At 37.5% G+C, this 26,629-nt stretch overlaps 1 protein-coding gene across 3 annotated transcripts; it reads left to right on the top strand.

The window, feature by feature from the left end:
• On the top strand, positions 1-25,945 carry tp73 (tumor protein p73). Of its 3 annotated transcripts, XM_060882440.1 has the most exons (13): positions 1-98; positions 390-525; positions 7,691-7,936; positions 16,130-16,316; positions 16,432-16,547; positions 17,792-17,901; positions 18,020-18,162; positions 18,738-18,826; positions 18,952-19,076; positions 19,701-19,852; positions 20,680-20,812; positions 22,998-23,091; positions 23,896-25,945. In XM_060882440.1, exons 1-13 carry the CDS (start codon positions 31-33, stop codon positions 24,220-24,222), a joined length of 1,926 nt encoding a protein of 641 aa, XP_060738423.1. In that variant the 5' UTR covers positions 1-30; the 3' UTR covers positions 24,223-25,945. The 3 variants fall into 3 exon arrangements, with proteins under 3 accessions (XP_060738423.1, XP_060738424.1, XP_060738425.1); XM_060882441.1 differs by lacking the exons at positions 1-98; positions 390-525 and adding an exon at positions 6,574-6,874 and having other exon boundaries at positions 7,688-7,936; XM_060882442.1 differs by lacking the exons at positions 1-98; positions 390-525 and adding an exon at positions 6,574-6,874.
• The last annotated feature ends 684 nt before the right edge of the window (positions 25,946-26,629 follow it).

The following is a 26,629-nucleotide window of genomic DNA, read 5'->3' on the forward strand; positions in this document are numbered from 1 at the left end:
AGAGTAATCTACCCCACGGTGGAGCACCCCATGTCCAAGATGTCCCAGTCCTCCACCAGTGATGAGGGTACGACATTTGAGCACCTGTGGAGCAGCCTGTGAGTTCTTTATCTATTTTAACATATGCATATGATTCATTATTTGAAATATATTTTATTATTAAATATTGCAATAGTGAATTTATTTTATTGATGCCCTAATTTTGCATGCCAGTGAATTTTTTATTTTATTTTTTTTTAATAAAAATTATTTGATGGTCACTTGTATTTCATAACTGATTTTTCGACACCACATGAGAAAACATTACATGACTTACAGTACATTTAGTCTTCTATTCCTCTTAGGAATACTTTTTGATCATTCATTGAGCATGTGATATTACTTTGAAGGGAACCAGACAGCACGTATTTCGAACTCCCTCAGACCAGTCATCCAGAGAGGGGTGCATCTAGTGCCATGCCCAACAACCGGGCAGAAGTGTGTATGGACGTCTATCAGATGAGAGATCTGAATGACAACGTCATGGTGAGAAAAAAAGTCAAACAATTTCTTTGTCTTTTTTTATACAGCCACACATAATACCATGAGCTGTTTTACATTTTCTTACACCACCAATGATTAAGTGATAGCTAATGGTTTCATTAATGTTTAGAAGTAAATCTGTCATCTTTGTTCACATATAGACTGGGGATTACTGACTAAATACAATTTTTTAAGAATTCAGTACCAGGAGCACCTTATTGCTCCTGGTACTGAATTCTTAACAAATTGTATTTAGTTTAATTCTTTTAATTTAATTCTTAACAAATTGTATTTATATCAAATATAAAAAAATCTAATGGTGAAAATAATTAATTAATAAATCTACACATTTTGATAATCATTGCAACTAAGTTAAAAGGTCACTGACAGTCATGGCTATGCTTCACAGACCAGAGAAGGGCAGAGATTTATTTTTTTAGGCTTTTTTTTTAAGTTGATTTTTTTTTCTTTAAAAAAAACAACAATTCAAAATAATGCATTATTATTATTATTTTTTTTTTTTTAAATTTAATTGAATTAAAAAGTCAATGTTAAATTTTTATTAGCAAAAATGTTAATCATAATATTAATCAGCACACGGTTTGGAAAACTCTGTACTAAGTGAAGTGATGTGGTTTATCTGTAATATATGCTTCATTTTTACTACGTTCACCATCTTCACTGCAATGTAAAATGGTTATATAATACATATATTGGCAATTACGTGTACTATATGTAATTGAGTACTAGTTTTAATAAAGTACTATATGTTTTATCTATACTTAAATATGGCAACCTGTTAGATCAGAATCAGCATTTAAGCGTCCATACAGTGCTTTGTGTTCCAATGAGACGGTTTCTAGATCTGTTTTCATATGAAAGTGGCTGCTGTCCTAAAACCTCTATACAAGGTCTTTGTTTCTGCTGCCATCCCAAACCAGGCTGCGTTTCCCTCCACACCGGTGCAGATTCCCTCCTTACTGCCTGCTTTCCCTCTTTTCCGCTATGTTTTCCCTCTCCACAGCAGGCCCAGCTACGGCTTGGGATTTAAAGTGGGAGGGCAAAATAGCTTAATTAGAGGGGAAACCAAGCCAAGAAAATGACACCTGCTGCTCCCTTCCATCTGGGGCACACGTGCTGTAAGGGGGGGGCAGTTGCTGAAGGAGGATGAGGGAGTGTGTATGTGGTGTTTGGATGTTTGGATGGATACTTTAGAGTGTATTTTGACCACTGTATCATTAGACATTCTAGTAGCCTGATTATCTCACTACTAGCAGAACAGCCAGCGTTTGAGCTTTATGTGGTATTTTTAATAATCTGCTGATCTGTAGATGTTTTTCTTTATAACAGACAGATTGTGTGTTTTAATTTTGCAGTTCTTTATGACAGCATGTCCTTTCTGCAACTTCTCTTGATTATGTATTAGCTCAACACTACCAGAAAGGGCAGTTTTGCATATGAGGAGATGCAAAGAAAAACCAGAGACCAGTCCTTGTCAGAAATATTCCCCTCACTTGCTCTCATACCTGTCCCCTTCTAAACAACATTGGTATCGTCGATGCATCAGCAGGCAAGTCCAGGCCTGCCCTTTCACTTAATAAATAGTCATGAGGCCAAAAAGTGGGAGGTCCAAGATTTGTTGTTAGCTGCAGCTAGAAGTTGACAGGGCCGGGACGGCTGGAGGAATATAGAGAAATATCCTCGCATTTGTGGTCTACACTCAGCCAGAGTATTCAGAGCTGCAGATTTCAGCAGGCTTTTAGTGTCAAGTAGGAAGGTACTGATTCTTACAGCGTTTGCCTGTACTGTATGTGCGAGGTCACATGACCCGCCGGGTGAGAACGTGTGCCCTGACGGCTGCCCGTCCTGCAGGAGTGCTACAATGCTGTGCACAGGTGACCCGGTTCATCACTACAGCACGGTAAGCAAACTTCATTCTGCAGAAGGAAAACATCATTCCAGTCTGATCTGTTTAAAAGAGAAAGACAGGAGCCAAAAACTTTTTGAGCAGCAGTTTTTTTTTTTTATAGAGAGATTATTGTGTAATTATTTTCTGGTTCATTTTAAGACAAATGTTTCAGGTTTTGAGATGAAAGCAACAATTTTGTGTTCCTGAAATCCTGAAATAATGATATATCATGTTAGAAGTTAGAAATAGGAGACATTTAATGTAAACATGTAAAGAAGTGGAACGCTTTTTTAGAGGTGAGATGTGCTGTAAGTGTTGCATCTGTTTACTTTCAAATTCCCAGAAGTTAAGGTGGCACTAGGGATCTGAAGCAAACCTAATGCTTATTTCAGTGTGATTATAGCAGCTGTAGCTTGTGATTCTTCCAGGATGATCACTGTGTTCCATGTCTCTCAGATTAATACCTGTTGAAGCATCATGAACTACAGTGATTGCTGATGGAGTATGATTTAGTGATGTTTAGACATGAGTGCTACAGCACTTGTGCTTTAAGGATTCAATTTGAAATAGACATTTGTAATCATTTTAGTGGTCTAGAAAATATTTAGTGAAACAATGTGAGATTATAATCAGGAGGTACAGACCAAATCTACGCACATCTATTGTGATATGACTAGATAGGATGATTTGTAGTTCTGCATACTGTGATGGTTGTCTAACACACACCTGATTTTCAGTCACATGCCCTGATTAAACACGTCATGGACTCATTGTGCTACACTACCTGTGCAGTAGATGGCAATGTTTTTGCACTTTAGCACACGTTCTCCAGTCTGTTAGCTGTCGTTTCAGTTCCCTGTAGATCCCTCCGTGTAGTTCAGATGCGTCTGAACACGCAGCATTATGTCATGCCGGACATATCGGCTCCCATCATCTTCACAAGCCATCCTTTTAATCATTTTTATCTGGTATATCAGCAGAAAGATAAGATGATAAGATGCTGTGAATAGATGTGGACATGGCTGGGAACCAAACACCACCACCACCACCACCACCACCACTCCGTCAAGGCTGCCTGGGCATCATACTGTAATAAACCTCATGAGGTTGTTGAGAAGTTTCCTCTCACTTTCTCACTTATTATGGTAGGATGTTTTGTGGCGTGTGATTAAATGATGCAATGGACATACTGTAACTGTTTCTACCTAAAGTAAATTGTAGGTGATTCTGTAAACAATCCCTTTATTCAATGGGGTCTGAAAATCGTATATAAAATACTTTGGAGTAGCATTCTTTTCCAATCAGACACTAAAATGTTCATTACAAATAATATTATCAGCAACAACATCAATAAGCAGAAACTTTGAGTGAAATGAACTTTGAAACTATGAATTTGAAACATGAAGTTCAGAATTTGATTCTTTTCTGACAGTGTGCGCTTGAGCTGATTCAGACGCCACATGTTTTTACGAAACTTTATGATCCATTAAAGAACAAATCCATCAGCTAAAGACATGCTTCAATGAAAGGGACAAAAAAGACTTACAGAAAAACAGATTGTACAGTTAACATGGTCAATATAAGAAATTAGCTTATATTTAAAGAGTATATTTGTGCGAACACTTGAATATTGAATAGTTGGGTTTTTTTTTTAGTAAAAACTTTCTGTTTATTTTGAGTTTTAAATCAAAAATAAAAAAAGACCGGTTTTGCCATTTGGGCTCAGACTTTTGGACAGGGGGGTAAAGCTGGAAGTATGATTATAGATAACTTTAATCTAACACTTTATTAATAGATTTAAAAAAGTAAACACTTTAGCACATTCATTAACTAATAATCATCTGATCAGTTAAATGAAATAAAACTCATAGTGACCAATATGTTGCTCATGTCTCTTCCTTCTCCATGAGGTTTCATCAGGTTCTTTGGTTTCCTTCCACCTTCCAGAAACAAAACTTTGATGCATTCATGACTCTAAATTGCTCCTAGGTGTGAATGAGTGTGTGAATGTGTTTGTGTATGTATTCCTGCTTCATCCTCCACAATCCTGACCAGGATAAAAAGTTTAACTAAAGATGAAGTACTGATATGATTCCTCATATATACAGTACAACACCTTAATGAATGTTTGTGGGTGTTAACTGGCAGAATTTTAAAAAGGCCTATTTAGGATCATGCTGTAATTTCATTTTAGTCGTGTATTATGTAGCATTATTTAAGGTTTATTAATGCTGATGTTTATGGAGTTAATGCAGGAAATAATATTAGTTAAGAAAACTTAACAAAGCAGTGGCAGTAAAAGTTTAATGCTCCGGCTTAGTATGAGTCATTGCCTCGGTGATGTTAAGCTTTACCTCATGCACTTTAGGTCTGATCGTCTCTCCGCTCAGACTCAGTAAGCTGACAAGTGACAGTTTGTGTGTGTGTGTGAGAGAGAGAGAGAGAGAGAGAGAGATGCTGTTTGGGTGTGCTACTCGTAACCTTAATCCGTCAGGTCAGAAAGAATGCTGAATGCTTAGATTGCTCACACACACGCACACACACACACACACACACACACACACACACACACACACGCACAGAGTTGTGCAAAGGAGCGTCTTTGTTTTTGCCCTGTTTCGACTTGTTGAATGACATGTTCCAGCGTTGTAATGAGGTTTACCTGAGTGTGTGTGTGTGTGCAAGTGTGTAAATGAACGCTGAAAGGATGCTCCTTGCGTTGAACATTTTGAGAGCTGACAGTGCAGGTTTGACTCCACACCTGTGTGGAAAGCCCCCGGTTACTAGGAAAAAAAAAATTCAAAGCACTATTTTAGACAGAGACATAAGAGCGTGAGCAGATGATTGTAAAGCACTGAAAGGTTTAAAAGCAATTAACATGTTAGAGTTTTTGAAAACAATTAAAACCCCACCCAGTCAGTGTGTGTGTGTGTGTGTGTGTGTGTGTGTGTGTGTGTGTGTGTGCAAAACAAACACACCAAAGACTGAAAGGCCCTGGAGACATTAGCTTATCTCTCTAAGCCTCTTAATTTCTCATTGTGGTCTAGTAAATGGTTTACATACAAATTTAAAAAAAGCATTTAATATTCTTACAAACACACCAAACAGATTCATATAGTTTTACGTTAGAATCAAGAGGTGAGCCGTCATTCTGAATGAAATTTTTCTCTTTAGAGCGTAATCATTTCTACCTTTATATGCCATTTTATGTTCTTGTAAATGCCTTGATGAGAAAACAGATTAATAATTAATTGTTTAATATTTAATTGTACCTTCATAAGTAATATATTATAAACATATACATTTTTTTACCTTAAAATTCAAAATGGCATCACATTCATTGTCTTAAATTTAAGGATTTTTCCAGTCTGTTGTGATGTTCTAGTGTAACTCATCTTCCTCCAAGTTTCATGTGTCGTTTACTCTGAGATGTTTTTCTGGCTTAAAAACAGTAAAGCGTGACTAGTTGTGTTAATGCAATTTAATCTTCCTGTCTGCTCAAACCGTTCTCCTCTGACCTCTCCCATCAACCTCCTGAAGAACCGCCGCTCTCTTGGTGCTGTATGTGACACTGTTGTGTGTGAAAATCTGCGATCCGCCTGCTACTAAGTTCGCAATTCTTATGACTGACGTGAATATTAACTGAGGCTCTTGATGATGTGTATCTGCATGATTTTATGCTTCTTTGTGCTTCTGTCCTGTAATTGTTTGATTGTGTAATTGTGTTGTTTGTACAGGTGTTTGTAATAAAGTGGGCAGTATTTAGATGATTTTGAAAAAGTTGTGAATGTGCCTGAGTAGTGCCTGAGTAGTGCATGAGTGCTTGATAGCACATGATTATTTAACAATCAGAAAGACAGGGTAAAACTATTTACTTCATGGACACTGACCTCTTCCCCTTTAGAAATAATTTAGTTTATTTTAGCTCTCCATCTCTCTCCATCTCTCTCTCTCTCTCTCTCTCTCTCTCTCTCTCTCTCTCTCTCTCTCTCTCTCTCTCTCTCTCTCTCCCCCCCCCCACTGTCTTACTCTTTCACTGGGAGTGTGTCAGACAGGTAGTGTTGCCGCAGCCCAGACCTGCGCAAGGTGTTTTCCTGCATGTATGTACTTGTGCCTGTGTTGTCGTCTAGTTAAGGGCATGCCATTATTAGGACAACGTTTGTCTTCTCTCCCTCTGTCCCCCAAATCACTCACTCTAAGGGCTGCTAGCCACAAGGGTCACAGCTCAGGAGAGTTGCTGGTCAGAACTGTTGCCAAAGAAATACCGAGAGAGAAGTGAGAATGGAGGGCTCATGGTGTTGTGAGAGTGTGTGAGGATATGCGCTGGCCTCTGTGACTGACCTGTCTGCATCCTTGTACTGGAGTCTTTACTGGATAAAGTTAGAGATTAACCGAAGAACCAGCGTTCAGCCAACTTGGACAATGTACTATGTAAAAAAGAAGGTAAAGGCCCTTGGGTCTGTGTGTTTGAGCTTGTGTACAGCTAGATTTTTCTGATTGGTCTAGAGCTTAATGCGAAAAGTATCTTCAAGTAGTATGATTCATTCCAATATTTAAAGAAAGAGTCATATATTTTGTATTAAGTTCAAAACATGTTGCTTTGTTTTACTATTTTAAAATGCGTGTAATGTTGAAGTGATATATATATATATATAAAAATCAACTAGTGGTCACAGAAACCTTAAGGGACTTTGTGATTATAGCTATTATTATAATAAAACTTAATGAGTGGTCTATTACCTGTAATCTGTGGATCCTGAGCTGCAACTCCTGTTAGCAACTGTTCCTTCTTAGAGCCTTTACACACCAAATCTTTTCAGCTTAGTAATTTATTAGGGTTTGCTCTCTGGTGTGTGTGTGTGTGTGTGTGTGTGTGTGTGTGGCTATCTATGACGGAGGGGTACGATGAGCAATTAGATGTCTGACAGTTTATGCATGTGTTTTACAACCCCTACGCCTGAGGGGAGGCACGACTTCTGCAAATTCTATATCTCAGCGGTGTGTAACCGGAGCTGAGTGGACGTCTTCCAAACACCTCAAAATCATGTATTTTCCTTTTCCCTCCTTCCTAATACTTCTCTTTACCTGTGCTGTTTGACTTCCCTCCTGCTGTCCCACCCTCTTGAGTTTACCTGTGGCTCCTCTTCTTCCCTCCTTCTTGCCAGCTTACCTGTCCTTTTCCTTCCCCCTCTCTCTCTCTCTCTCTCTCTCTCTCTCTCTCTCTCTCTCTCTCTCTCTCTCTCTCTTTTAACTCAGCAGTCTCAGTATAGCTTGCTGAGCAGCAGTATGGAGCAGGGATTGGGGAACCGTGCGGCGTCCACCAGCCCCTACAGCTCCGAGACCGCCTCCAACGTGCCCACACCGTCGTCCTACTCGCAGCCCAACTCCACCTTCGAGGCCATGTCTCCGGCCCCAGCCATCCCCTCCAACACTGACTACCCCGGGCCGCACGGCTTCGACGTCACCTTCCAGCAGTCCAGCACCGCCAAGTCAGCTACATGGACGGTGAGTTGAGCGTGACTTGTAAACAGTTCAACGTTTTTTTTTTTGTTGTTTTTTTTTATACTCTTTCTTATATTCTCGTCTTCTTTTCTATTTTCCCTGATCATTTCTTGTAGTGATTCTTACTATAATTAACATCAATTTAATAGTATTAAACACTTCTGTGATTGCATGAAACATGGAACAAAAAAAGTATGTAATTTTGAGAAGTTCAGTGATATTCTGAGGAATGGATACCATTAGACTGTTTAACATAAGAAGTGTTCCCAGTCACTGTATCCAAGATAAACTGGAATTCCATTTAAAATGACTTTAAACTGAGAAGCTTGAAAGCAGAAACTTCTCTGTTTTGCCCAACATCACTACAAAAACATGTCACCCCTGTCTGTCATGCAGTTGACCCTGTGACCCCGATCTACAGAACCCTCTCTCTCATGATGGCTTTTAGACTGTTTGTTGGATTAACTCAAGCATGAGGTCTGTTCCTTCTCTAAGTGTGGAGCTGTAATACGATCACTGAGGTGACCATCGTTCAGGCCAGAGTGTCGCCTCTCTTCCTCACTCGCTGTATCCGCTGTTCAGGACTATTGTGCAGTGTAATCATGTGGCCTTCAAATGCAACACGTAAGGTTTGGTCTGGTGAGATGAATAACTCAGCTCAGAGCAAACATTCCACGGCATAACCTTAATCTGTAGGAAGAATAGAGTGGTGCTGAACTCTGTTCTTGTGGGATGAGATGGTGAGAACTCCAGGCCTGTGATTCCTAACAGTACAAAGCTTCCATTATTGTCTTGAGGGAAGAAGACTGTTTGCTGTTGACCGGAGATTCTGGTAAATATCATTTAATATGAACCTGTTTTACAAAAACCTAATGTTGTACAGTAAGTGAACAATACGACTCTTGAGAATCCGACTACACATGTAAGAATCATCACTGGACGACCCAAAACATTCCCAGACTCAGTTTTCCTTGTGGTAACATTTCTGAACAAAATAGAAGTAAAAAAAAAAATGGCGGCGATGTTCACCTTGTCTTTTGAAGGCAGCTGTGCTTCTTTGCTATAGGGAGCTAAACTGAACACTTATTTAGACCAATATACTGTATCTCCTAATGAGGTTAGATTTTATTATTTTATATTATTTTTCTACCAATCGTTCTGTTTTTCCTCCTTTTTCTCTTTAGCCCTTTCAGAGCATATATCCTTTATAGCGTATATCACATAATTCAGCATTTTTAAAGTTCATAAATTAATAGAAGGTTTAAGGTTTAGATGCTGAGCAAAAATAAACCGAAAAATCCAATATATTTGGTAAATGTGAAGAAACATTTTGTTCAAATTCCTCTATTTGTTTCTTATTTATGAAGGGTTTAAATGTAAAAAAGAACAGAAATCTTTATTTATATATATTATGTTCAGAAAGGTCTGAATGGATGATATATATATTTTTATTTAATATAAATTGTATTTTATTCATTCAAAAATATCATGTGGGTTTTTTTTTATTTATTTGCTTTTAGCTAACCTAAATATCACGTCGCATTCAAATGTAGCTATAATGATATTGTAATATTTTTGCCAATATATCTGTACATTATGTTATTTTATTAGTTGAATTCATATTGTTGTTAGTACATTGGCTAAAATCACTAAATCACTACCTTAGCTTAGTAATTCTAGTAATTACGGTGTACATTTCGCATTATAAGCAGGAAAGACTTGTGTAAAGGAACGAAGTGAGATGTAAAAACTACATATCCTTAGATTATTATTAGGTGAAAGATTTGTTTGATGCGTCTTATTTTCACATGGAATCTGTTCTAGACAGGCATGATTAAACCGTTACAACCACACAGATACACACACACACACACACACACACACACACACACACACACACAGGCATTATAGTGTGTAGAAAATCACTTGCGTGTTGAAAACAGGCTGCATGCTCACATAACGGAAGGGAGAAAATGGACGTCCTTGATTTTTTGCTAGCTGCAGGCAGTACTTACAAAGAGAACAATGCTAAGTGTCTCGTTGTGGAAAGATGAACTAATATTACTTTGTAGTTTTACAAGGAAAAGCAAAAACATGAGCTGGCAAAAAAAATGAAAGAAACTTGTCATGTGCTACATAATAAATGTTACTCTGTATTGATATATATATATATATATATATATATACACACACACACACACACACACACGCACAAACACTCACACACACACAAAAGAAAAAGTTTTCCTTTTCTCTCTATACAATACATTGTATTTTGAATTTAAAGCATTTGTTGTTAGGTCTGTGGGGTTTTATAAGAATTAGACTAGAATTAGAAACAGTCTGTTCACATCCACAAAGATTTAATTAAACTAATCTATGAACAAAGGTTTCATCACTGGATGTAAATTATGTGTACAAAGGATTTTTATTGTCAATCTATTCATGCGAGTCTTGGCGGGGGTTTTTAACATTAATTGTCATGATGATTATTCTGTTTGTGTATTCTGTATTAATTTATTTGAGGTTTATTTAACCTGGATTTTTGCCAGCTCTGCTGAATCCAAGTTTCAGACATTACTGAAGTGCTGATTTCTTGGCACTGTTTTTTTTTTCTTGACTAGAATATAAGAAAATGTTTAATTATTTTTTTGCTTGTACCAAATATTTGAAACTTTTTTTGTCGCTTGCATAAAATCGCTTGCATAAAATTGTCAAGCTGTCCTCAATAATTTAATAACACTAAATGAGTCCTATTTCATCAGAGAGCTTATGTGTTATAACATACTAACTAGTTGGTAGGTGTGTATGAGAACATCTCAGCTAGCAGAAAGATGACGATTAGGGCTAGCTTGTTGTTGATATAGACATATTCAAGACTCTGCTTGTGCATACTTGAATTTGTGGCCATCAAATTAGTAAACCTGAAAAATCTCATTACTCATATTTTGTCTCCAGGTCTGTGTCATGCAGATTTAGAAACAAAAAATCCACAACCTGTGTCTTCTACATTTGCTGGTGTTCATTGTTTATTTGATGTGCTGTAAACATTTTAGAGTAATTAATTATCAGCAGAGATGTTAAACAACTGTAAATCGTAATTTACAGTAAAGCACTGACATACCTTTATAGGACATTTGCTCATGATGCTTTTAATAAAGAGACTTACAATTGATGCAGGACCAAACTGGTTAAGAGAAGTTTAAGGCTCTTGTTCAAGGATCCAACCATGGGAGTTTGGCGGTTCTGTGATTTCTGATCTATAACTTTAACTTTTAACCTTACCCACTAGTTCAACTAGCTTACACTGCTTCAACCTCCTCAATCACTAAATAAATAAATGTAATATATTTTTCTTAAACGCAATTTTGACACAAGGAGAATTTTTACCACCCAAATTTTATCCTTTTATGCATTGCATTTTCTGGGTTTTCACTGTAACCCAATGCACTGCTCTAATTGTCTGGTTGTTTAAAACCCTGTAAAATAAAAAAACATCATTTTTCCATAAAATTAACTGTAAACACTGTAATATGGTAAACAACCTTTTTTTCCAGTGTGAATTAAAGATATAGATCAATAGCATCTGTTCACAATGGTACCAACGCTGGTAATGAGCTCTCCTACCTTCTTTCTGATCTGCACAAACCTTTACTTAAGCGCATAGATGAAGAGAGCAAAATCGGTAAGGATTATGGCCAAGCTATGTGGAATGCAGCATTGACTCTCTAATTCAGGGATTTCCCAGGTAGGAGACGGAGCTTCGCAGACTGTTGTTATCTGGGATTACTATTGGAGAAGTGAGTGACTCATCAGGAGATGCAAGGTGAGGGGTTAAAAGGTGTCACTGTGGAGTTTGCATAGCCGTGAGCTGCTGGAGGAGAGACATAGAGGCACATTGACTGTGATCTGCCTGATGTGCTACGCACCACTACTTCAAAAAGCCCTTATCTACGGTTAACTGTTTTCCGACAGACGTTGATAGTAAAATATGTGTGATGTGTTTATCCAGTTTCTTGGTCTGCGCTGTGTTTTCATTATCATATGAAAAGTTTTCAAGGTTGTCACTATGGTGATTAATAATAGAAGAAATATAAGAAACAATCTTATACAATGGTCAGGTTGCACAAACCCAAAGAATAAGAGCTTCCCAGAAATCCACCGTAGAATGAACGGATATGTCAGAGCAGATGCTGTGCAATACAGCGATGAGTTATGAAAGAGACTCGACTTGACTCTGTCTAGTTAGCGATCTATGGGATGACAAGCGTCGATGGTGTTAACGAGCTTGGAAGCTGAAGCTTTGGAAAGCTGATCTGTTTGAGCCAAATGTACAGATGTACAGTAGAGGTTGAAGAGTCGGACTGACTAAAGGGCTACAGTCCAACTGCATTGCTCATTTTAGGTAAAGATGAAACGAGGGCTACATCCCAGTGACACCACTGTTAGCAGGTAGTAGACCAGGTTATGGTGGAGAAAATAGAGCAACATGTCTATCAAAAACAAAAAAAAAATTAGAATTTCATTACAAATTAAATCTTGGAGATTAGATCTTAATTAAGTCTAAAGATGATGGTGATCAGGGTGGATACACATCACTCTCGCTGTGTGTTATGTCAGTCATGAAGGTGAATGGTCATTAGTCATTGCAGCAGGGCTGGTGGTATAATGCTGAAGATTCTCCACGAATGGTCAGGAGACATTATAATAGAACTACTGCAGAACCCATGAAGGCTCTTTAAGGAACGTCTTCAACTTATAACACAAGTTAAGTCTCATGATATATTATTGCTATTTACTTAATACCTGAATGCATAGAATCTGTCCTAGTCACATGTACTTTCTGTGTAGATTTCCATCTTCTACTGCACTTTTATCTGAACATGCTTGGGGCACAAACTTTTACTGATCCACCATGTATCATTTTAAGACCCCCATAAAGACTAGAATGTTGCGAAATGAGTAAACGTTAGCATTTCACTGCGTCTACTTTCTCAATGCCCACTTTTCATCCGTGCCTGGAAGCAGGTTCTTTTGTGCCTGTTGGCTCTGGCAGTTCTGCAGGGCTCATATTATAGCATGATATCACAGGTTGAATCATAACCACAATTTTATGCATCAGAATCGGAGATGAGTTTGAGTGTGCTCGAATAAGAGCTGTGCCTCAAACACACATTCCAGAGGCTCAAAGCATGAGGTGTCATAAGAGATGAAAATGAGTTCTAACACCCCAGCTTTTCCAGTAAAGATCCCAACACTTTTTTTTATTATTATTATTGTTGGCATGTACAGGAGACAAGTCCGAGCACGCCTTGCGTTTTAGAAGACGCTTTTCCCAGCCATTACCCTCCAAGTCAGACGACGGGTCTAAACACGCCCCACACCCAGCAGCATCCTTCCACCCAGCAGCACACACACACCTTATCACAAGGGTTTCACATATAGCATGTATAAAATCTAGGGGCCACACACACAAACACATTCAATGGAAATTATTCATTGTAATTTTCTAACAAGCCAATAAATGACCAGTTATGATTATTAAGTCACACAGAGAGAGAAAATATTACTTATTATACCTTTAATATTCTAACAACATAAGACATTTTAAAATGTTTTAACATTTAATGTAACTTAATGTTACTTTCTAAGACAAATGATTGAAACTGCACATTTTATGAGTATTACTTTTAATTTTTTGCAGTGGAAAATAGCTGTTGCTCAACATGGCCAAGTACGTGTTTTAACCTGTCTCCTTTCCACGAGGTCCAAAAACAATCAGCATCCTAAAATATAGTGAAATCAGTTCGGCAGCCGTGTGCCTTTGAGCCTCACCGGAGGAGGAGCTGCGCCGTATGGGTCAGGACATGCTGAGACTCTTGTCTTTGTATAAGTGAATCTACAGGATGACAGATGAAGTAGAAATATGATTATAAGCACAAGTGACTTTACACACTGTGCAAATCGTGTGAAGGATGTCACATGATACTGAGGCCATCACTCAGGTCAGATTTACACTTCCATTTCATTTTTAGTATGGGATGACCTTTGTTTCGAAACTGAAGGCTTAAGGCTTGGAAGCTTGGAAGAAAATACTAAAACCTATTAGTGGAGCGTATGTTTTGAATATTAATGCTGCTCTTGTTTCCTTACACATTTCAGCCATTCATTCAAACACTTATATACACAGCTATATACACAAAGAATCATTTTTGCACTCTACTCACAACCCGACTGATCATTTAATTTACGAGGTTAAAATGTGTGTGTTAAAACAGGGACAATACTAAAGTATGGTGTGTATGGGGAACTCCATGAGCAGGGCTGGGAAACACTGGTGTTAGGAGAGTTAAATGAATTCACAGGCAGCATGCTGCAACACGTCCATCGGCCTGTCAGACGCATCATTATCGCCCGGGCCGAAGAGCCTGCCTGAACCTGCGCTGGTCCAATGCTCACATTCCCTCTCATCACACTACATCATTTTCTATGATGCGCTATCAATTTCTCTTGTTCCTGTCTTTATTTGCGTACACTATTGCATTTTTTTCAGGTGATCATTTTGCCCTTGGAATCTTCTTCTGTTAACACTCATGATTTTGGTTTAACTATTCCTTGTGCACGACATTACAGTTCTGTATCTCGCGGATGTTGCAGCATCTTTTCTGTTGATATAAATTCTTACAGTGGTTCTACTAGGAATGATGTATGATAGAAAAGCACTATAGCCAGACTCTGGATTCTGTAATAGATCTATAATAATATTATGTGTGAACCATCACAGCTTCTTTAGAAGACGCTCTGTTACGGTTTATCCGATCACTTGCAATGTATGTTATTATATGAAGGCAGATGTTTGGACCAGAGACAAGCTACAGGACTAAGACTTTATTTACCCAGTCTTGCCTGATAGGTGAAGTGATAACATGCCTTGTTTAAAACTTTGAACACAGAAAACGATCTCAACTGTTTCAAAGACATGAAGCACTAATGGGATAACAAAACATAACCACTTTGAATTGCCTTATTTATAGCCAAACATTACCGGTTATGCATCTATATGTACAGTTTTTTCTGGCACTGTACACTCTTAAAGAGAGAAACATTAATTCCCCTAAAGACAATTGAGACTGATGTGAATAAACGAGGATGTGTCACGACTGGGCATGTTGAGACTTCTCTTACTGTTCACAGCTGCACAGAGTGAATTATGCTCCTGTGTGAATGTGTGTGTGTGTTTGTATGTGTAAACCTAATCCTGAAAATCTCGCAATATCCATATGCAATAAGCCCATTGTACTAATGTGTTATTAATATTTTTTCTTTTTCAGCCCATTTCATTGTGATGATGATCAAAGAATCGTGAAGAGGCTTTCATTTGCGTTTAAGTGTTTTTATGTGTAAATTGACACACGTTACAAAAAACTGGAAGAACCATGTATAGTTTTTGAAAAGAAATAGTCTGACACAGTTCATAAACACACCCACTTGATGGTATAAGAAAAAATCAGCATTATACAGAGGCTGATGATGAGTATTAAATAAATGCACAAAAAAAGTGATTTTTGAGGATTAGATTTGTGAATTTATGACCTGTGGGAGCAAAATGTAGAAAGGCAGCGGCTGAGTGACGGATCAGCAGCTACAAGGCGTTTACAGGAAGTTTATTTTTAGGTTCACAAAGCGTTCATTTAACGCATTTATGTGGGATTAAGTGGTATTTAATGAAACATTCGTAAGATGAATATTGTCCAACTGCTTGTAAAACTGTGATGTTAAAATAAGACCAATATTTAATCTAGTTTTATTTTCCATATTTATCATCATGACACACTCAACATTTTGAAATCATATTGATTTAAGTCCATACAAAGCAGCTTTGTACCAAGAATGTTAGATTTTGGTTACCTTTGAAGAATATTTGGGATGTCTTTATAGTGTTAGACAGGCTCTGACATGCCGTGTGTGTAAAGGTTGGTGTGTGTGATTAATTTGTTTCTGGATCACCGGCAAAACCCAAAAAATGATGTTTGGTGCTTGAAATCGATTGAAATCAAATAGGTCTTTTTAAAAAGTGTTATCAAACTGCTGCCTTGTCTTTTTCATTAATGCTTAGAAATGTTCTTAAAATTAACCTGTTATAGCTGAAGTAGCTTTACAAATCCTAAACAGCTCTGTGGTTGGTTTTGGTTGTAGTATTCGCCCTTGCTGAAGAAGCTCTACTGTCAGATAGCTAAGACCTGTCCGATTCAGGTGAAGCTCGCGTCGACTCCACCGCACGGCAGCGTGGTACGAGCCATGCCCATATACAAGAAGGCTGAGCACGTGACCGAAGTGGTGAAGCGCTGCCCCAACCACGAGCTTGGACGTGACTTCAACGAGAGTAAATACAAAACCCTTTACCTAATAATCTCCAGACTGATGTTTAATCAGTACTTAAAATCAGTAAACATCACTATTTTAGTAAAAACTACATGCTTTCTTCCTTCTATCCACAGGTCAGTCAGCTCCAGCTAGCCATTTAATAAGAGTAGAAGGCAATAACTTGTGTCAGTATGTAGATGACCCAGTAACAGGCAGACAGAGTGTGCTCGTACCGTACGAAGCCCCGCAGGTAGGATTCAACTTTACTACACACACCTTTAAAACAAACTGCAGCTTACAGATAATTAACAGAAACGTGTGTTATAGAGGTGTCTAATATTGTTTGTAAGAACGAAGCGACCACATTAAAGCACTGAGTGATACTTTCACGTGGTTTGGCACATGTGCTCTGACGAGCCTTTAGACAAGCCCGTTAATTACAGTACGATCTCAGTCATTCTGTAACACCAGAAGTTATTCATGAGATTGTCTTATTTATAAAGGTTTCATTTATAAAACCTTTTATATGCAAATCTGAATATATAGTAATATGGGGGTCATGTCTTTTTTTATTGGCTGTTAATTTTGACATAATTTATATATAGTTCTGTTGATTATACGACACATATTGTTGAATTTGTGTGACCTGCAACCACACCAGAGTGACATGCCCTGCAGTTTGACACAAAACAAATACTTTTTGACAGTTTATAGTGTCTTTTTCCTGTGAAACAAGCCAGGCTGTTTTATCACTTATATTATAGTAGCTATAAACACCTTCCCTTCCCACACCTTCTATTGACGTTAGTAAGATCCCCTACAGAAAAAGCTGCTAGTTACCGTGAAACAGCAACCTCTTCTACAATGATGACTGAAAACTGAAAATAGTTTCAGTGCCCAAAAGTCCCAGCTTTACCTCTGACTCTGACTATCCTCAGACCTGATGTTATAGGAAACTTGAGTGGCTTTTCAGATAAAATCATCCGATACAAATTCATACAGCCAATTCAAAAGTAACCACAATAGACTTCTTTCTAGCTTTCAGTAATATATTTTTCCCCCTATATAGCTATTAATTCATTCCTGGATAAGCCCGAACATGCTTATGTGACTAAATCCTTTAAAAGACTGATCTCAGACCATACAAGTGTTCACTAGGTGTATATGATAAGCCTGCTCATGTACGGTCAGATTGGAGAAGATCTGGGATTTATAAAGACATCGGGCAAAGAATTGTATATGGAATTATATGGATGGTGGTAGAAATTATTTTCCCCAAATGATCACAGACTCATCTTTAGGATGAAATAGTTGAAGGTTTATGAATGTGCCTTTTGCTGCCCCCTAGTGGCAAAAATAAACCCCCTCCTGAGTTCAGGAAGACTTTGTTATGCAGTTGTTTCAAACAGTACTGAAAGTAAATAAGGTAGATTAAAGAAAATTCATTATCTAATCTCTCTCATTCTCTCTCTCTCTCTCTCTCTCTCTTATTAGGTTGGGACAGAATTCACGACAATTTTGTATAATTTCATGTGTAACAGTAGCTGTGTTGGTGGAATGAACCGCAGACCCATTCTCATCATCATTACTCTGGAGACAAGAGAGTTAGTGATTTTTTTTTTTTAATTCAAACCTGTTTGTGGCTAAAACCTATCATAAAAATACACGATTAGTGTGTTTAATTAACAATTAGCACACAATTTACGTTTTTTCTTCTCACAGTGGTCAGGTGCTGGGTCGGCGCTCTTTCGAAGGCCGGATATGTGCATGTCCAGGTCGAGACCGAAAAGCAGACGAGGATCACTTCAGAGAACAGCAGGCGCTGAACGAGAGCGTGGCCAAAAACGGAAACGCTAATAAACGCAGTGAGTCACTTTATCATTTCTATAGTAAACACTTGCACAGGGATACGTAGGCCAGATTCGCCTCACGGTATCAGATGTAGTCATTGATAAGGTCAAGCCTTCTGTTGAATATATTTATTTTTTCCATTTAATTTAAAAGTCTTCAGTGTCAGCACTTTGTAACAACTTTTTCAGACATGGGAAAGATGTTGGAGTTTCTCTGTAGCGTGAAATCAGCATCAAGGGATTTTTTAGAAGTGGATTTTCAACAACTTTAAGCTAGAAAGAAAGACATTTATACTGTGATGTTCTTTTTGTTAACAAAATCTGTCAGTATCATGCTGTTTAAAACACAAATTGTCGAGAAAAGAAACACTAAGATGTGGTGTTATCGGAAAATAAGCAGCGTTGAGTAAATCGACTTGTTTCTTACATAATTTGACGTATGTGATAAAGAAAAAAAAATCAGGATATTGTCGTTCAGTTCATTCCATCAAATTAAAATGGACCCAACACCCAACACCCAAGAACTAGCCATGTGTTTTCTCAAACGAGAGCTTGTTACTTTAACTCAGCCACTTTGTCTCCTTCTACAGATTTCAGACAGACGCCTCCAAACATCACCGGGCCTCCACTCAACATCAAGAAGAGGAGACATGGAGATGAGGAGATGTACTACATCCCAGTAAGCACACACACACACACACCCACACACACACATTATTGATTACATGTACATCAGTAAGCCATCTGTAAAGTGCTGTTTGTGTTAGAGGACGTTTCTGTAACGTGTTTGGGGATGTTGTGCAGGTACGAGGCAGGGAGAACTTTGACATCCTCATGAAGATAAAGGACAGTTTAGAGTTAGTGGAGCTGGTGCCACAGCAAATAGTCGACTCCTACAGGCAACAGCAACAGCAGCTACTGCACAGACAGTGAGTACCACATACACACATACTGTACATATACTGCAAAATCAGTTTCTGTCTATTCTTTTGTCTACATTTTAGATATTAAATAAATAATATCTTATTAAAGGGAATACCAAAAAAATTAAACATGCTGCAACTTGGCTGGAAAAAATACATTGTCTTATAAAGAAAAGATAACTGTAATAAATGCATTACTTTAGAGACAAATGCAAATAATGCCTTGCTCTATTTATTTTTATAGAATGAATAAATATATAATTCTGGAAAATAAATAAATAAATAAATAAAAGTATTCAGTTCAATAAAAAATGAATAAAGTACAGAGTTAAAACGTTTCTTTTATTCACAATATAATGAACAGATTTACAGTAAAAAATGTGCAGCAAGGTTTTATTGTCGTGAATAAAGTAGTGAAAAAAAAAACAATTCTATGACCCCGGCTTCAGCTTCTTGCTGCTACGGCTCTGTTTAAATATATTCACGTAATTGAATCATTGCTTTGTACACAACATTATTCTAAACACGCTTCTATACACATTTCACAGCTGGATAATTTCATCACTCCCGAAACCCCCTGAGTTCATGCTTAACGCCCTTACTTTCCCTGACGCATCTGTTTCTTTGTAGCGGTCACGTGACCTCTCCGTCGCCCTATGCAACACCGCTGAGCAACATGAACAAGGTCCATAGCAACATCAACAAACTTCCTTCAGTTAACCAGATAGTGGCACATCAGAGTCATCAGAACGCAGGACCGTCCGCCAGCATGGTGCATATGGGTAAGAGCCTCAGCGACGAGATTTATGGGGAAAATGTCTGGTGTTCTGGTGAGCTGCAGTAACAGCTTAGAACAATGGGTTAGAAATCTACTCATTCTGAGCCAATCATCTAATAACTACAGTTTCATTTGTTTTATTCTTCTATAAAATCTATCAAAATGAGGATCTTTAATATCAGACGTGGCTACAGATTCAGGACATATTTATACTACAGCCAAACAGATTTTAAACAGTGTGTATAGACTATATGGCAATAATGTCATAGGTGATGGATATAGAGGTGCACTGAGCAGAATACACACTTCAGAATCAGGTTTATTGGCCAAGTGTGTTGACACACACAAGGAATTTGGTTACAGCTGTTTGTGACAAAAGCACAGACATAAATAACACTATACTATACAAGACAAGACAATACAGACTATACAAGACAATGCAGATGTGATACAATAGACATTATGAGTATTAAATATGAATACAGAATATATGACTGATCAGTTATGTACATAAAGTGTATAGAAGTGTGAATAACAATATTGTGCAATATTATGCTTTTTGTACAATATGCAGCAGCAGTAGTGTGTGTAACATGTACAGTAGTGTGTGTAACATACACTTTCACACACATCTCAAGGCTGTGTGTTAATCCTTCCTCCTTGTTAGGCTACATATAAAAGAATGGTTAATATACTGTGTGTGAATAAATGACCCAGAGCTGCCCGAGAGCCACTTTTTTCCCTTTTTGGATTAAGTCTCTTCTCAGCGTTACACTCGGTTTGAATTTGTCCAGTAACCCGTGGTCTAAATGACATGGATGTTTCTTGTAGGTGCGAACATGCTGGGAGGCCACCACATGCAGTCGAACGGCGATGTGAACGGGGCGCACACAGCGCAGTCGATGGTGTCGGCGTCTCACTGCACCCCGCCTCCTCCCTACAACCCTGACCCCAGCCTCATCAGGTACTTCACCCTGCAGTAGCACGGCTTTCCCTCGCTTACACACACACAAACACACACACATACATGCTCACAGACATCTGAACGCAAAGCTACAGAAATTACCACATGTCCAGTAATTCTCCCTTGCTGTAAATATCACACCAAAAGACTTACCCTGGGCCAAAATATGCCTTTTTTACATTCATGGTTTCAAAAGCACTGTATTGTCTTTTCTGTGTCAGAGTATTTATGATGTCATTTTACAAGATATTACGGGGGATTCCACGATTGAGGTGCCATGTGTCCCACTGCAACTCCATTCGCAAATATGTATGAAAGAAATTTTCATACAAGTGTCCCAACATTTCAGATAAATGGCTTAACACTTCCACTTATAATGCAGCATGTTGCTTTCCTTATTGTTTTTTGCGTTCATGTGCGACTCCATTTGAAACATCCTTTTCCATGAGTCTTCATTTTTATAGTTCATAAAAAAAATGTACATTAGTCCAACAACATTCCCTTAAATCACTTGAACAAGAAGCTACATTACCTAAATTTCCTGACAATCAAACAACAAACTTTTCCTTCTTTATTTAAAATTTGTTTTATCATTTTGGATAAACCATAGGAACATCATTAAGGTCCTCGTGCTGTTAGCATGTACGCTTAACCGCATTTAGTGTATTTGCTAGTAACAAAAACAAACATAAAAAATTGTCAATCAATTTTTTTAAGAAAACAGATTGTTGCCTAGGTTGGGGTAAGACATTAAATGGTTAAATGAGTGTTTTATTAGATTCAGTGTGGAAAATTTTGTCATTATATTTATAAAAAAAAGTTTGAACAGTCACCAGGCTAAATGGCACCATAATGGTGGAATCCTCATTTTGGAGAACTGTGCCACAGGATCTATGGCTATCATGTGTTAAGTAGAAGGGAAGTCTGTGTTCTTCTGACTCCAGCTCTTCTGTTCCCTCATCTGTAAATACTTCGTTAAGAATTGAAATATTTGTTCTGCTGGTCAGAAACAGAAAAGTGTTTATCTAAGAGAAATCACTTGCTTTGGCTTTTCTCCTGGAATACTGAATGGAATAAATTTGGTTTTCCGGGTCGTTATATCTTTGTTTATACAGTAAGATAATTACATAGAATGACTTTTTTTTACTTGTTTCCATGCATGATATTGGATGTACTGTGTGATCTCATATACATATGAATCAAGCCATTAAAATATTGTATTACGTTGAGCTGGAGTTCACACCTTTGTACACATTACTCATGTTCTGTTTAGCAGCATCACACAGCCTGCACCTAACACATGGTGTGTGTTTTTTCTTTTACATACCCGAATAAAACATATTTTTGTCATGAAATATGTTTTATTGTCATGTCTAATTGCGATGCACTGTTTTACAATTCAGTTGCCACTCCATTATCATAAATATCCATTCTTTGCCATTTTGTATTTTTCATGTATCACGTTAAAGGTAGAGTCCTCAGGCATTGTTTGTTTTCTTTCTCATTTTCTTTCCTTCGTTCTTTTTCCCCCTCCCTTCCATATTGGTATCCAATAAACTAATCAGATTGATCACCTGAATGGTCTAAATTCATATCCGTTGAATTAATTAAGGTTGTAACTGTTAAAAAAAACACACACACGCAATAAGAGATGTGAAGAATTTGCGGAATCTACCTTTGGAAATATTTATGTCACTATATTTATGTCCCGTTCCTGTTGAACAATATCAAAACAGATGAATGTTTTTCATTGTATGTAGCATTTCTACCTTTTTTGTATTTATAATAAAAGTCTGAATGCTTTCAAAAAAAGTTGTTACGGATTATTAATGCAGCTGCATGTGCTTTTTATTTTATTTTATTATTTCTTTTTTTTGTTTAATTAGGTCATTAAATTTAGCAGATACCTACATTTAGAAACAAAGTTTAGAGACGAAATATTATTCATGTTTCCTACATGTCAGCTAATAGGCACTTCATGTACATGATCACGAACACCACCTCATTACAACTGATTATAGCCTGTTCTATACTATTTTATAATGTAAAGCATATTGTAGAATAATTGTTTACAGACAGTTTAAAATACTGCTGCAGTCTGGTTAAAATGGTGTCCATGCACGAATCTGTAATTCCCAGGGTGCAGCCCCTTGGTCTTAGTGGGATTCCTTTTTTCTCTGAACAGCTTCTTAACCAGCCTGGGCTGCCAAAACTGCATCGACTACTTCACATCGCAGGGCGTCCAGAGTGTGTACCACCTGCAAACCCTCTCCATGGAGGTAAACAAAGCCACAATCACCTGTGACACTCGAGTCCGCTAGCTGATGCCAGTTGAGAATTGAATTCACTGCGCACTGGAAATAAAAGCTTGTGTTTTTTTTAAATATCATGAACATGATTCCAGCTAATATGAAACTCCACTAATAGAAAAGTGCAAGAAATCAGGCACGAGTCTGGGTTTTGTAGTAAAGTAAAGTGAACTGTTTTTGGTAAGGAACATGCATCAATGCACCAGACCTTTACCAGAAAGCTTACAGGAACTGGATAAAGCAGCCGTCAACACGATAGTAATTATTTAGAAAGCACAAGAACCCAATGCGTACTCAGACATGGAAGGCTAGACAATGTTTCTATATAGATATCATGACGTACTAGCATCAATATGCGGTTTTGTACATACCAGGAGACCGAATAGACGTTAATCATTCTCTTTGTTAATTACTCTCGTGTATTATACGCTATACTTTATTATAGATGGGACATACGGTGGCCCTTGTTTGTACTTTACTAGCAATACTTCAGCAAGTTTACATATTGCGATACATAAACAATATCTTTGATTGCGTAGATGTTTTCAAGTATTGGGTTATGACAATTATATTTTTTCCCCACCCCTATAGAACAACCAAGTCTACAGGATTTGTGTTAAGTGGACTGTAAATAAAATGCACAGTGGGTCAAACTTCAGTAGATTGTATTCAGTTTATAGGAGCTATGAGGAGAAAAGCTGAAAAAAAAGAAAACATGAACAAGTGAGACTTTAAAGCTAAGGTGAAGCTAACTCCTTTGTGTTTACCCATTAGGATCTTGGAGCTCTTAAGATCCCAGAGCAGTTCCGTCTGGCCATCTGGAGAGGCCTCCAGGACATGAAGCAGGGCCATGATTACGGCCAGCAGCTCATTCGCTCCAGCAGTAACATGGCCACCATGGCCATCGGGCCTGGAGGTGAACTGCAGCGGCAGCGTGTCATGGAGGCAGTGCACTTTCGTGTGCGCCACACCATCACCATCCCCAACCGCGGCAACGCAGCTGGAGCAGACGAGTGGCCTGACTTTGGCTTCGACATGCCCGACTGCAAGACTCGGAAAAACTCCATTAAGGAAGAGTTTGCTGAGAGTGACATGCACTGAGATGTCTCCATAAAGCTCTCTCAGAGACCCTGCCAGTTTTGCTGCTTTACTTTCTTCTGGTCATTTCTTTCTTTCTTTCTTTCTTTCTTTCTTTCTTCGCAACTGAAATGTACAGTTCTATCATGGTTTCTATTTTTTTTTCTATTAAAGCAGTTCCTTTCAAACCTTTTTTTCTTCCTTTTTCTCACTTTTCTAACATGTAAATGCGACAGGAACTCCTCCCAGAATTTTTGTTAATGAATAACTAGCATTTTTATAAATGATATCATCTACACTGTACAGAGTAACTCACGTTAAGGGACACAGTAAATATGTTAGGACTGTATTATAACAAGAACAGAGCCCAGTGAATGTAGACAACCTTAACAAAATTTCAATTACAACAAAACGCCAGGAAGAGCTTTTTTTTGTTTGTTTGTTTTTTGTATAGCATCATGTTATGTCTAGATTTTGAATGTTTTTCTATGTGCAGTGGAAAGAAATCCTCACAGTAATTTAATTATACTTTAGATTAGGAAGGAATTTAAAGGGCTCCTTAGTAAGACATATTTGACAATAGTGACAACTCTATAACAGTGTCATATTAAATCTTTCATTTCGTAAGTATTTGAAACACAATCTGTCAGTAAAATGAGGCGATTATCAGAAACGTCCAGCTCTGTTTAGCTTCATGTCAAGATAACAAATTGTAAAGGAAATCAGATGGTTCTCATATCAAACCTAGTATTAGTGAGTGTTATGTTGTTTACTTGGCATAAAAATGTACATTGCGAGACACTGGAAAATTACATGGGTTAGCTTTAGCAACGAGTTTAAAGTGTTAACTCTTGATCAGAAAAGAAAATATCCCTGTATTGTATGGTATTAGCCTTGCAGGACAAGGTTTTATTTATCATGCCAAACTGTTTCTCCATCGTTTAAACTCGAATTCATTTTAATTGGCTGATTAAATTATTGAAAATATTTCTTCACCGGAACAGCGAAATGGCATGGTTTGTGTTTTTGTTCCTAACACTGCGGCAGACTGAATTATTGTAATGTTAATGTACTGCTTCCATTAGATGAACACAGAATAGATCCTTCTTAACTGTGCAGTTTTAATATAAGATTTTTTAGAGGTTTTGCTACCTGAATAAATAAATCTTTGCACTGCCGCTGCAGTGTTACATCATTTAACACCGCCTTGTTTGTAAATGTATAGTATTAAGTAGATCTCGTGATACTGGATTGTCATTTTTTTCTTACTGTTTCACCTTATTGTATATATGTTTGGTTACAAACAGGCAGTTGTGAGACATTTTCCAGTCGCATTTACTTTCTCCTCGAGAATGTAACCAACTAAATGCACATACGCATTGTAAAGTAAAGTAAAGAGGCTTCACAAATCTGATTAAATCTCAGTTAATATTCATCAGTTATCCTGTTTCACTAACGCCTGACTGCTCAAGGCTTTTGCAGTCGGCGCTAACTAATCTCCACTTCAGAAAGCACTTTATTGCTTTTGTATATTGTAAACACTGTAATATTTTGATTGTGATCAGTATTATGTCAGGATATTCATACAAGATTTTATGAATGTTTAAAAAAAAGGTTTTATGAATCTTTAAAAAAATAAAGACATTTTTTTTTGTTCACTTCTGCATTCATGAAATGTTTATGTTCGAATTGTGTAAGGTGATTTTTTTTATTCTTATTAATATTAAAGTGTGTATTATAGTAATTAGATCTGTTGTCATTAATATCAGCCTAGACCATTTCAAGAACATCAAACCGCTCTGGTTGTTTTTTTTTTGTTGTTGTTTTTTTTTTTTTTGTCCAAAAGAAATGAATTGTTGGGTTTTTTGGTTTCGATGGGCTTTAATTTTATAGATCATGAAGTCAGCAATAAACTGTAACACAGTGAAGAAAAGAGGCTAATTTCAAATGTATTGGCTTTATTCATTCAAGAGAACATCCACCAACAAGAGTGAGAATAGTATATTTAGATGATGTTCTTTGAGCACCGGAAAAACAGTTAATGAGCGAAATATCACAGGAAAACCCATCAGCACTCGACTTTACTATTTAACTATACAAACTTGTTTCTTGTTGCATCACCTGTTATAATTCATTTTAACCTTCGTTGTCTCTGATTCCTTTACATAAGAAAAGCTGGTACATTTATCCGCATGATGTCATGAACATATCTAATGCTTTTATAGCTTAACCCATTCAGTTATTCTTCGGAAACTACTATAGATTTGACAGTGAAACAGAAATGGGATGTAGTTAAGCAGTAAAGATGTCTGTACATCATGACCTGAAGGTGAGTCTTAGGAGTTTAAGAGATAAATACATGCATGCGCACCTGAAATACACTCGGGCCAAGACTGGATAATAATATTTGTAATCAGCATTTTCAGTCCAT

This window comes from Tachysurus vachellii, chromosome 11 (genome assembly GCF_030014155.1).
Source record: "Tachysurus vachellii isolate PV-2020 chromosome 11, HZAU_Pvac_v1, whole genome shotgun sequence".
NCBI classification, from domain to species: Eukaryota; Metazoa; Chordata; class Actinopteri; order Siluriformes; family Bagridae; genus Tachysurus; species Tachysurus vachellii.